Raw genomic sequence first — 13,406 nt, forward strand, 5'->3', positions numbered from 1 at the left:
AACTCGAATTACATCTCAAAATCAAGTTAAAATTTAATTGAATCGCGACTGCAAATATAATGTATATATGACAAAATATATATAACAAATATCAAATTAATTCTCAAGATCTATTTGTTAAATATCATAGTATCATATCAAATAATAAATATGGAAAACAGATATTTACCAATGCACGCTAATTTTCTCAAAACTGGTTCTAACAGAAAAATAATTATAAATATAAATTTAAATGTCCTCTTTTACATTAAAGTTGATTATTTCCGCAAACAGCATATATAATTCACGAGTGTACATAATTAACGAGTTGCATAATATTTCGTAAAGTAAAAGAAAATTTTGTGCAATAATATTGTATTTTTATACAAAGTCCGCATAGCTAAGTTTAACAACCGCGTTTGCAAAATAGCAACGTACATACAACGCAAATTCATTGAAATGGAAAATAATATGCGTATAATAATAGGATGATAAAATAATAAATAAATAGAATTTTAATAGAAATGCGAATGCAATTCTAGCTGTTGTGTTTGTCGAGATTAATTTGTAATTCGATTGAGCAAATCGTGTATATTTTTATCAATATCTGTCAACGAACTACAACGGTAGTGACGTTAGTTGCATTGTTTCCCAAATAATAAATATGGAAAAAACATATTCGCCAACGCGCGTGATTAATTTTCCGGACGGTGCAATATGGCAGCTGTGCAATTTTCACGATACGAAGCTTGCAGTGGAACAATAAACTAGTTTACATGATTTGCGAGACGATACTGTAATAACAGTGGAAACTCGACACGGACTCATATCTAATAGAATGCCAATCGTTAATTAATGCTTTTGCACACGGGAGACGGTCACAAAGACAATGAGAAAAATAGCCTCCGCGTTAAAGGTTAAATGAATATATCTGTCGTTGTGATTATGAATTATTTTTTTATATTAGATTTGTAGAGACAGCAAATGAAAGTTCAATAATCAACTATTTTTTCTATTTTCTATTTTTAAATTTTATACTTAATTTGAACAGATTTATTCATAAATTTTTAAAGTTTCAAAGTTTCAGTTGTTATCTAATCAAAAGTAATACATAACATTAACGTTTTATTAATTTGTTATGTGACTTTTATCAATAGATTATGCTTGACCAAATTCAATGGTAAAATTAAGGTGTTACTATAATTTTTCATTTTTCGAACCATAATTCATCAATCATCGATTTACAAAAAAATGTCAAAATTAAACAAAAATTATTCATTGTTTGTAAATCAAATTCAGTTCGTTTGGATGCAAACATTTTTATGAAATATATATATATATATATATATATATATATATATATATATATATTAACTGTGTGTTTATGTATTGTGTAATAATTTTTCAAATAAAATATATATAAAAGATTATTTTTCTTTTCTTTAAGAGAAATTAATATTCGATAATCTATTTCTTAGTATTTTATGATAACACGCGTATTTATAAAGCTGATTTGTTCGAATTTAAATAGTTGGATTTTTTATTTCAAGAAAATAACAACGACATCTTTCTTTCCTTCAAGATCGAGTTGAGCGAACAATAGACAATGTAAGTGAGTGAGTGAGATACTTAATAAATTTCTTTTTTGTCAATTTTGCACGTTCGACTTGGGAATAATGCCACTTGGAGCAAAAGCATCATCAAGGAAAAAACTTGACAGAGTTTAAAAGCAGTTTTAGACTTTGAAATTGTTTATTCGAAAATTGTTTTACAGTTATTTTTTTTTGCAGTATTACATAGATTTATATTTCGTGATTTTTGTTAATTTGAATCCTTTAATTCTGTTAAAAAAATACGTCACGCGGCTATTACAATTAAATACGATCGAGATGTTCATCATTGTGATGGAACTTTTTTATTAATTTCGATAAATTTACATAAATGATAAAGGTTTCTCTGATTGTAATAAATATTTACGATTTGCGAACGGTTGTATAGAAATATTTGTTATTACTATCGCTTTTTCAGTATCTTGAATCATGATTACCGCAAATAAGAATTTTGACCAAGATCTATCTGAGCAATCTATTTCAGGAAAAAAAATCCTGACGGATGAAATTCCCACAATATACCTATTACATATAGGTATGACACAAATAATGATTTATCTTGCGCATGAAACTGATCGTGCGAGAACCTACAAATGTTATGGAAATAAAAAAATATTAGATGATTTGCTCCTGGATAAATAAAAATACGCAAAAATTACAATTCACAGTTTGGTGAAAACCTGTGATTGACTATGGAAAGCTTATTGAAATCATTGTTCCAGAAATGTAAAAGACAGCTTTCTGCGCTATAAAATAACTTTTGAAACCAATCATTGCAATTTCTAGGCTATATAAAAGGAGTATTTAAGTACTTGTTATATTCCTACATTTTTCAGTCGTACATATTAAAAATGCTTCAAAATCGAGTGGGCGGAAATTGTGGTTTCTAACATTTTCATAAAGTAGAGAGGTCTTATCTTAAATTACCATAAAAAAACCGACTTCTCGTGCGAACAGCGAAAATTCTTGAAAAAAGAGAATTGAAATTCTACGAATAAAAAATTCTACGAATATGACTAGACTAGTATGAATATCATAAAGAGTGAATCCTTTAGGAACGAAACGAATCTTCATTTTAGGAGTACGAGAGAAATTAAAGAATACGAGAATTTTAAACGCAAAGTGCAGAAATTCATCGAATCAGTTACATTATGAAATTAAATTAAGAAACAATTGGTTATACAATATTCGATGCCAACATAACGAATCGTAAGTTTTGATCGGTCTAATCAATTAATCAATCAAAAAATTAAGAGGAAATAAATCAAAGTTCGCGAAACTGTAATTTAAACTGTTGCACGAATTAATTTTGTTAAAAATAACACGCTGCTTTCTAAAAAGTTTAAGTGGGAATGAGAAAAACCCTGAAAAAGTCACTTTTAATAATATATTTGTAAAATCGAATTTGCTTCCCATTTAAATGCAGTTTTTATCTCTTCGCGTGGCTCGACGAGAGGCGAATTCGTCGCATGGCGCACGTGCAACAGTTTGCATGGAGCAAATAATGACTTCTAGACGAACGGATCAAACGGGATAATTAAAACCAATGTTGTAAGATTACGTACGCTTATTCTGCTTCGCATTTGGACACTTGCCATCGGCCTGCCGCGACGGCACTTCGCAACTAGTCGCGAAATAGAAACGACGCGCGTGAGTTGATTGAATCAATTCTTTTCGGCGCGCACGCGATATATTTTCGTACTCTCCTATATTTTATGTCATTTAACTTACTTTAATCTGATTCGTTAAAAAAGGAAAAGTACGCGTTTTAAAATTCTACCCCGCAAATTTTTCCGCATAGGATGCGCTCCATGCGCATCAATTAAATAGCAAAAATTAGAAGAGGATTCGTGTGCTTAGCAACGTAGGAAACGGTATATCCTACTTTCGGAGCCGCAGTAATTGCAAAAGTCACGATAACGTGTGAAATATTCTCTTCGGTTTTCTCGGTTTTCTGCGGTGAAAGAACCGTTGCCTGTTCGGCGGCGAAATATTTTACGTGGCGCGAGAGATTAATGATCGCCAGTAGTATAGACGGTCTTTTAAAACGACGGCAGTAGATGACGATACGTCGGGCCAGACACCGCGGTACCATCGGCGTAGAACGATACTTCGCCAGTTAGATAGCACGCTTCGCGGCTTCGCGTGATAACGGATAAATGCTCCCGGGAAGAGTTTAATTGCGAGCATATACATGGTTAAGAACACTCATTTGCCGAGGAATTTCTGCATTTTCGCTTAGTGTGCCTTTATACGCGAATCGCAGGGGGACTGTCGCGCGCGGACGATACGAGCTATAAAAGAAAAAAACCATGCGGCGAGACCACTGCGGAAAAGTTTCCTTCCGCATCGAATGGGAAAATTTTCCCTGAGGCAATTTCAATTAAAAGAGAATTATTCCGTAATCGGCGAACCGCGCGGCGAGAGCGCCGTTTCGAATTGCAAGAGAATTCGCGATGCACACGGAATGCTTTTAAGATCGATATATAACGGTTCGTTTGTCGAACGAAACGGGTTGCCGTATCGGGAAATCATCGTAAAGACGCGGTAGCTGTATCGGGCACCCGAGACAACTTAAGCCTATCACTAACCCAAGCTCCAAATCCTCTTATTCGCAACACGTACGCGCGCTAAGCACCCCGAATTAGCCGTAGATGCGTGCTGCGCTGCCATACTATTACAACCAATCCCAACCCTCCCGTCCCGCATCCGCATCACCGCCATAATCGAATGTATCTCCGCAAGAAACGTCTCCAAGAAGACGTCGGATCTGAATTGAACGTAAGCAAATGGTGACACGGGCATACCTGGTCGGACTGATCCAAGGTCAGGTCACTAGGCCGGGAACACACGATGCCGCTGATCCTCGCCTGTCCTCGCTCCCCTTGGTGCTACGTATCGACAGGTGCGGCAAGTGCGATGCACGGATGGCCGCGATGAGAGCCGATGATGCACTAGTGATACGGCCAGCCGCGTTTCCGTCGTCTAGCCGACTTGGCAACGACAACGATAACGACGACGATGATGACGACGACGAGGATGACGGCGACGAGATGTTGAAGGGATGAGAGACGACGAGCGGGGACGAACGGGCGTAGCGGGACTCGCCCCCGTTACCGGAACTCGGAGGATGACTCGGAGCGACGACGGACGCTCGCCAGCGAGCGTGCGAGAATAGGAGCGAGACCGGTGCACGACAGCACCGCCGCAATCGCGCGACTCCGCGCCGCGTATCCGCTGTCGTCTGTCGACTGTCGCGGTGTGCCGTATCACCGAGCATTCGCATCCAGAGTGCACGACCCGACCTAACCTCCCCGAGCTCCGCCGAACGACTGGCGGGCTTGAGCGAGCGCTCGGCGCATTGCTCCGTACGCACTCCCCCCACTCCGCGGCTGCCTCCCCTTCCCTCGCGCACCGACGCGCAGAGACGAGATGTGATGCGACATCTAGGCGTGACACCCGTCGCCCCCCGCGCTAGCGACCGTACCATTTTCCCCCGACCCTTCAATGAAGCGCGGAAGATTCAAACATCTGCGTTTGGCAGATCAGAGGCATTCTGAAACATTCGTTTGCACTTTCACTTCGAAAATTATTCAGCATTTTACATCTCAGAATTAAGTTTGATATTCAGATTGATCGAAAATCACGTAATTTAATTTCATTTTGTTAGTTCGCATCTCAGGTTTACAATACGCAAGCAAACGCAACAAAAAGCGATATTTTTTGTGTTCAATTTTATCTTTCAGTAACTGAAATATCTTCATTAACATGTTTAAGAAAATCTCTCTCTTTAATTTTCTTTAATCAATAAAATAATACTATCTTTGATATAAACGCGCTTTATTCGTAAATGAAATATTAATACTATTATTTCTAATTTAATATCTAATACGCATTGATTTTTGAGACGTTTTTTTATACTAATTAAATGTTTAAGGATAAAATATTGCTAAAATGATGAATAAATCCGAGTAAAATTCAAAACAAGGATAATTCGCCACGATAATAATAACAAATCACAATATTACAGTCCACCAACGAAAAAAATCATTAATTATCTCGGCCATTTCGAATCTGATTTGGTCGATCATTGCATCGAGAGGCAATCGTACAAAATTATACGTTATCACATCCGTTTTTGAGTAAAACGATCGATGATCCTCCTCGGTAGTTTGCGCTACGGCGCACAGATGCAGGGACTACAAACTTGAAAATAGAACGGAATGCATATCCGGTCGCGTTCGCTCTTCCGATCCTACATGCGCACGTCGCTTTAAGTTTGGCGCGAAAGCACGGGCGCGCGGCAGAGTCGGCGCGACTTCGGCGGCCCAGCTGGCGGCGCCAGCAGCGCGCTGGAAAACAGAAAGCCAAACCGGTCATGGGAGGCTAGTTAACGACTGTGCACCACGCTTGTGAGTTCTGTTTTCTGGCGAAACATTGGCGATACATTACGCGGACGCCGCGGGAGTAGCACGACGGCCAGCCGGTATTTTAAAAGATGGGAGCGTACTTGTCGGAGCCGATTACGAAGAAGGAGTCGAGCGATGAAGTGGGAAAAAACGTCGCGTACGGTGCGAGCTCCATGCAGGGCTGGCGGATCAGTCAGGAGGTAAGCGGGAAGTCGGCGGCGACGGCGGCAACGGTCGCGATGTGAGCGCGCGCGCGCGCGCGCACGCACGCACGCCCGCCCGCCCGTCCGCCCGCCCGCCCGCCGTTTATCGCGCCGTTATCCAGTTTCGGCGAGTCTCTGATCCGCGTGTTTCGCCGGTTACCCGGCTAGCCGATTACCGGCCGCCGCGCTCGTCGGCATGGCACGCTCGTTGACGCGTCCCGCGGCACGCCGAAGCTCCGCGCGCGCACGAGCGAGCACGCCCGACGAGGTCCGGGAACCCCGAGCGCAGCCGACGCTCGTGGACGATTTTCTCGCTAAACGCGATTCATGCATTTATTTACCAACAGATGAGATAGCTCGATAAGATGACATTCTTGCGACACATTAATCGATCATTGCGCGGAATTATTCTATTTGTAAAAATGATTTATTTATATGTAATTTTCTCGCATGTGTACCGTAAAATATTGGTTACTAGTTTGTTCCTGGATGAAAGTATTATTACGCAATAATATACTGAATAATATACTGATACATTAATTGTTTAATCATTTCTCATTCATTCATGTCATTGGAATCTGTCTTATCGTTTTATCATATGGAAATAAATAAATTATTTAGACAAAGTTATGCAATGTAGCTCTGAATTGGGATTTCAGAAATTATAAAGAAATTTTTAGAACAATGCTTGGAATATGTATATTTTATTAGAACAAGAAAGAAACTTTATTAGAGAACTAACTATAACTATTTATTTACAGGATGCTCACAACTGTTGCATAGATTTTGATGAGAATGTTTCATTGTTTGCTGTTTATGATGGTCATGGAGGACATGAGGTTGCGACGTATTGTGCACGCAATCTCCCTGATTTTATCAAACAGACAGAAGCTTATAAGAATGGCGATATTAGAAAAGCTTTAATAGATGCTTTCTTGGGTTTTGACAAAACTCTTACAAAACCAGAGGTAGTCAATGTTCTCAAAGAACTTGCTGGGGCAACTACATCAGAGAAGAAGGAGAGTGATTTGAATGAATCTGGTGCGTTTTTTTTCGTATTAAGAATATGCATTATTACGGGATTTACTTTTATACAAATAATCTTGCTAATTATCCACTTTGCAAGTACTACTTTAGTTTTCCTCCTTATCTACACAAGTAAACTTTTAATAAAGTTATCTTCGTACATTGCATTGCATATAGATGAAGAAGAGAATGTTAATAATCTGTGTATGGAGGCAACAATGCCATTGGAGCAAGTAATGGCAAAGTATCAGTCAGAAGTATCCAATCCTCATCTAAAAAATCTGAAAGGCGAGAAATGCGGTAAGCGCGCATTTGCGAGTCCTTACTTGAGGGGTCGAAGAGGACGTGAAAAAGCAAGTGGTTCATCCTCTGGCGCGGGATGTTCATCGTCACCATCACCGCCACCAACATCATCTTCATCATCCTTGTCTACATTCGGCTGGAATACCAATGAAACAGATGTGAGTAGTTCCAGCCAACCGTGTGGATCGACTTTGTCCAGTACAGTAGAGCAAAAAGATTCCGATTGCCCGGGGAGCAATGAAGCTGAACAAGTACTGGATTCAACAACGAGCAACGGCAGCGCTCATGCGTCTTCACCAGTGGTATCTACTGCGGATGTAGAACCTGTTAAATCTATGGATATGCCCGATAGCTCCGAAGATGTAAAAGAGAAAGTTTCGAGTCCTGGTAAGGTGGCACCATGTACGGAGTCTGCAAACGAGGTGGAAGTTAATGGTGCGGAGTCGAAGAGGGTCGAAGATGCGGACAGCAGTAAGGGTGGAGGAGATAATGTGTCCAGCAGTTCTTGTACCCCTGTAGAAAATGGAGACGCAGGTCAGCAAGAACGGATAACTAGCAGTGGTCGAAGAAGAACTCAACCTGTGGACCTTTATCAGAGTCTATTGAAAAAGGATAGTGACGATAGTGAAGAAGATGACGACGATGATGAAAATGATGAAACTTTCGATGGTATCCCCGAAAGGTAATAACATATAGAGCTATATGTCATTTTTTATGTACAAATTTATTTTTAATTATTGTTTCCAAATCAAACTTATTTTTTAATTTTGATAGTGATGGAGACGATACGGAAGACGTTGATGAAGACGAAAGTGATGAAGATGATGATGAAGTTGAGGAAGAAGATATAGATAACTCTGACGATGATACTGACGATGTCATGGTAAACACTGAAAAGGTACAATATTAGTTTTCTTTCATTGAAATTGTGCGAATTATAAATATTAAAAACAAGATTGAGGAAAAAATTAAATATAAATATATAGAATATAAAAGGTGGCTTGAAAAATCTAAAATAATTTTTATAGCCTGGTTCCGATAGTGGATGTACGGCAGTCGTAGCGATACTCAAGGAAAACGAATTGTATGTGGCCAATGCTGGAGATTCTCGGTGTGTTCTATGTAGGGACGGCCAGGCAATCGAACTTAGTCTGGATCATAAACCTGAAGATGCACCAGAAATGGAACGTATAGTAAAAGCAGGTGGAGAGGTGACGAGCGACGGCAGAGTGAATGGCGGCCTCAATCTTTCTAGAGCACTTGGCGATCATGCGTATAAACAAAATATGGTGTTACCACCACAGGAACAAATGATCTCGGCTCTGCCGGATGTAAGGCATATTACGATCGATCCGGAGAAAGACGAATTTATGGTGCTCGCTTGTGATGGCATATGGAACTTTATGACCAGTCAAAACGTTGTTCAGTTTGTGCGCACTCGTTTGTCACAAAATTATGAAAATATTTCGAAAATCTGCGAAGAAGTACGTATAATAATGTTATATCTTATTAATTTCTATTTCTCTTGAATATATCTTTTTGCGAATCTTATGTTGTGTATTTTGCTAATTTAATTTTTATTGAAACTGATTTGAAATAAAAATGATTTTTAAATATTATTTGAATAAAGGATTTTTCAAATTTGTTTTTAGAAAATTGATGTATTTTTTCTATATGAATATAACAATTATGATGTTGCAGCTTTTTGATCATTGTCTTGCACCGGACACTCTCGGCGATGGAACAGGCTGCGATAACATGACTGCCGTAATAGTTAAGTTTAAATCGCCGGCAACTACAATTGTTAAAAATAACACAGTTGCTGATGTATGCGTTACGAAGAAACGATCGGTCTCGCCAACCGCTGGGGAAGAAAGTAACGACTGCATCCCGGAAGAAAATACTGTAAACCCCTGTAAACGCGCTAAAACCGAGGCAGCTATATGAATTAAGAGTCACCATGCGTCATGAACTGATCTCCGGAAGAGGACGAATGAATGTGAGTTTATGTAAAATTATGTAACAACTTTATGTTACTATGTAGAGCTGGAACCAATTGGTTAAGCAGTAATAGACATGAAATAGCGTATAAGATGTGTTATTGGTCGTTGCTAACAGACTGCTGAATTGGAGCACGTGGGAATGATATAGTATTTTCTTAATAATGCATGAATCATTTCTCGATTATAATACAATAAATTATTAAAGGAAATCTTCTAAGATCGTATTTTATACATATGTATTTAGTGTCAAATAATATCGTTAAATACGATCTGTTTAATACTGAAATTTATATTATTATTGAGAAATAATTCAATTGCAAAATTAATAATAGAAAACAATTTTGGTAGGGAATTAAAAATAAAGGGGCTTATCTATTTCTTCACAAGCATTTATAAAAGTACGACAAATAATATGTACTCTTAATATAAATGTACAATCTTTTTTTAATTTTGTAGAACTTAATATATATATTACTGTAAGTTCTCTCTAATATAGTTCTAATATAACTTTAACATTCTTTAATATACAAATCTAATTTCATTAATTATTCATTACATTAATCGAGATTAATTTTATATAAATACAGTGATATGAAAATATATATTCCCAATGATATCAAATTTTTTTTTCTTTATTATAATTAATTATAGTATAATTATCTTATTTTCTCTTTTTAGTAATTTATTAAATTTTGGTTTTGCTTATAATCTATTACATTTTTCTTGTTTAATAAATTTGCTATGTGCATTGCAAATAATGTTATTTTCGAATTGTATACATAAAAATCTAAATCAGTGCAATACATTTGTTTGAATAAAAAAAAATTTGTTCTTTAAATAAGAAAGATATTAGCAGTTATATTTATATAGATTTGTGTCACTGTATTATTTATTTTAAACTATAATGATTTTTCTAATCCTGATCACATTAAAATATTCCATATATTTTAATTTAATATTAATAATTTTAATCACTGAATGATTGATAATTAAACATTAATAAAAAAAACCCCATGTCTCAATATATCTAAATAATTAGATAGTTAGATTTTTCCACATATCATCTCACTTGCTCCAGATGCACTTACAAAGTATATTCCTTGAGTTTTTAGATTATTAGTATATAAATGTATATATTTATAAATGTAGATTATAGGATTTATATTTGTAAGTCAATACATTATCTCTTTATTTTTACGAAATAGAATTTATTTTTGAATCCCTGGGTATAGTGGTTGAATGGATGGGTGTGCGAATAGCTTAAGATGTGTTTAAACTGTATTATGTAATTAAGGCAATTGCGTATAACGCGTTACCAATTTGTGATCTTGTCTTAATAATAACGTTAAAGAAATACACAAAAAAAAACAGATGTGTACTCGTGTTAAGCTACGTCAAGTGCTATAGTAGTTTGAAACGATCTAAATTTGAAAATTTGCATATGTCAAAAGTATGTTTTTTGTAAATTTATACAGAGAGTCTTATATATATAGAAAGATACATCGCGCGCGTAGCTTTGAGAGAACGGTAAAAATGTCGTTTGTCGTACGGAAAAGGGATTGCAATAAAATGGAAGACGAACATGAAATAATATTGTGGCAAATGCATAATGGTTATGGTATTTTGGTAAATTCAGAATAATTAATTCTTGCATCACGATACTTGTAATACTTTGATAAACGTGAAGTGCTCATGGCATCGTGATAGTCGTAAAATTTCTTATGATATTTGAAGAAATTGCAAATATTTGTGGTATTATATGATAAGTCCAAGATACTTACAGAGTGTCTCGACGAAAGCAAAATAGAAGATTGGGCGTGTTATATCTGGGAGCAAATGTTTTAACTAAGTATCTGTTTTAACTAAGTAATAGAATTCGATCATTGATTGAAATTTTATTTCCTGCACTACTTAGGTAAAGATGTATATTTTTGCTCTTAGATATCTACTCGTGCCTACATGTACATCAAGCTCCTCCACCTGGTATCTACTCAACATGAACACGAGAGTGCTGAGAGAACGCATGTTAAGCACGGAAAATGTCTCTATAGAATTTTGGTCTAAGAAAATAACGTGATTGGATTTATAAACTGATGTTATTATTTGATACGCGCACTATCGTTAACACTTGTCGCATGTTATAAGGACTTTTTAAAGCTTGAATTTACGGTTAACGCGCGCGCGCGTGTGTGTGTGTGTGTGTGTATGTGTATATATATATATATATATATATATATTTCGGTATATATATATATATATATATATATATATACATATCATACACATAAACCGTAAATAGGCAATATTGAACAAAGAAGAACAATGAAGACCTACCGCCGTATTTTTTACAACTAAGACTCACATTGCATGAAGATTCACATTTCATTTCAACTGTGGAGTAAAAATTGCGGAATCTTCATATTTTCATTATAGAGATTCGTATAAAAGTACGTTAAAATTCTATGAAGCGAGCATTCTAGGATATAGGAATATCAATCAACCAGTGACATCTTCGCGCAATAACAGTAACATTTTTCGCCATTATATATTCTGTCGACACTCATGTGTAATTGCAGTTGTTAGTAGACAGTAATTTCACCGAAAAAATTATTTATAGTTAAATGCAAAAGCAATCACTCTTATGTAAACACGTTTGCAAGATGATCAGTAGCGTATCGATACTAGATGAGCAGTATCTAGTATCATTCAGAAAGAACTGACGTGCCTTTCCAATTCAGGGGTTGACAACCTCCGCAACATGTGTATGTACATTCGATTCCGTCTCAAGAAAAAAAAAAGGTTTGCGCCCCATTTACTGTCTTTAGCTGCAAACTCCGTCATACACTCATGTATAATATCTTGTTTCATAATATATGTCGCTCGAATCAATCTTAACGCTTGTTTCTATTTACTGTCTTATTTTCCTCTTTTTGCATTCTTCTTAGCAAAAAGAAACAAATATTCCAAGACTAGAGAAATGCTTTACTTTTTGAAATCCACACACATTTTGCAACATTTCTCTTTATCTCTAATTTTATTAATAATATTGATTTTCTATCGAATGCTCTATATTTTGTATAAATGGCAGACTAAATTTGATTTTGCATTCGATCTGCCACTTGTTTACAATTTATTGACTTGAAAATATGTATATATATATATATAGAGTTACAAACTTGAAATTGAAGAGATAGAAAAGATATAACATAACACGTGACATATTTTCAAGTCAATAAATTGTGAACAAATGGCAGATCGAATGCAAAATCAATATATATATATATATATATATATATATATATATATATATATATATATAGTTAATGAAACCAGGATATATATATATATATATATATATATAATCCTTAAAAAGTATAAAATATATAATTTTATATATATAATTATATTCATATAAAATTATAGTATATAAAATAGTATATAAAATTCGATATGTCCTATTATCTCACTTTCTGTTTGAATTGCTTATAATTTATTATTTATACAATTACAAAAAAGAAACAGGGAAGTCCATTAATTATTTTATTCAACATAGATATATATATTCAATCTAATATATAACATATGTATTATAGATATGAATGCAAAGACATCTTATGCGATGTAAGTATGTAATGCGATACATATGGTCCCTTTATTAAGTATGGGATTACGAATCTCTCTCATATCTTTTAATATTAAAGTACACAAAAGATAATATATACACACATATATATATATATATATATATATATATATATATATATATATACTGTGCCAATGTAATCACAGTCCTGTAATTGTTTTACATTCCACCTTCACTTATCTAACATCTTCAGAAAATTGAGCAAACTTACCTCTATTTTATTATTAAAC

General features: G+C 35.6%; 2 protein-coding genes across 4 annotated transcripts in view; one reads left to right on the forward strand and one right to left on the reverse strand.

Annotated features, from left to right (window-relative positions):
* Window positions 1–4,942, reverse strand: part of Hs3st-A (Heparan sulfate 3-O sulfotransferase-A) — a 42,865-nt gene extending 37,923 nt beyond the window's left edge. The window contains exon 1 of the mRNA XM_011646870.2: window positions 4,397–4,942. The gene's annotated coding sequence lies outside the window, so the exon portion shown is untranslated. The remainder of the gene's footprint in view (window positions 1–4,396) is intronic.
* Window positions 4,943–5,920: 978 nt separating this feature from the next.
* On the forward strand, window positions 5,921–12,422 carry LOC105432186 (protein phosphatase 1G). 3 transcript variants are annotated; one of them, XR_016140804.1, is made up of 7 exons: window positions 5,921–6,198; window positions 6,963–7,242; window positions 7,405–8,212; window positions 8,305–8,428; window positions 8,559–9,014; window positions 9,232–9,529; window positions 11,475–12,422. XR_016140804.1 is itself a non-coding variant. In XM_011646872.3 (6 exons), the coding sequence occupies exons 1-6, from the start codon at window positions 6,088–6,090 to the stop codon at window positions 9,475–9,477; spliced, it is 2,025 nt and encodes a 674-aa protein (XP_011645174.2). In that variant the 5' UTR covers window positions 5,921–6,087; the 3' UTR covers window positions 9,478–12,422. The 3 variants fall into 3 exon arrangements, 1 of the variants encoding a protein (XP_011645174.2); XR_016140805.1 differs by lacking the exon at window positions 5,921–6,198 and adding an exon at window positions 6,309–6,617; XM_011646872.3 differs by having other exon boundaries at window positions 9,232–12,422.
* Window positions 12,423–13,406: the final 984 nt, after the last annotated feature.

The sequence above is a fragment of the Pogonomyrmex barbatus genome, unplaced genomic scaffold (assembly GCF_055798465.1).
Source record: "Pogonomyrmex barbatus isolate J1 unplaced genomic scaffold, ASM5579846v1 scaffold7, whole genome shotgun sequence".
Lineage (NCBI taxonomy): Eukaryota > Metazoa > Arthropoda > Insecta > Hymenoptera > Formicidae > Pogonomyrmex > Pogonomyrmex barbatus.

Coding starts and splice junctions, on each gene's coding strand:
- LOC105432186 (XM_011646872.3), top strand. CDS start 6,088: ATGGGAGCGTACTTGTCGGAGCCGATTACGAAGAAGGAGTCGAGCGAT. Junction 8,213..8,304: donor TTCGATGGTATCCCCGAAAG/GTAATAACATAT, acceptor TAATTTTGATAG/TGATGGAGACGATACGGAAG. Junction 9,015..9,231: donor TTTCGAAAATCTGCGAAGAA/GTACGTATAATA, acceptor ATGATGTTGCAG/CTTTTTGATCATTGTCTTGC.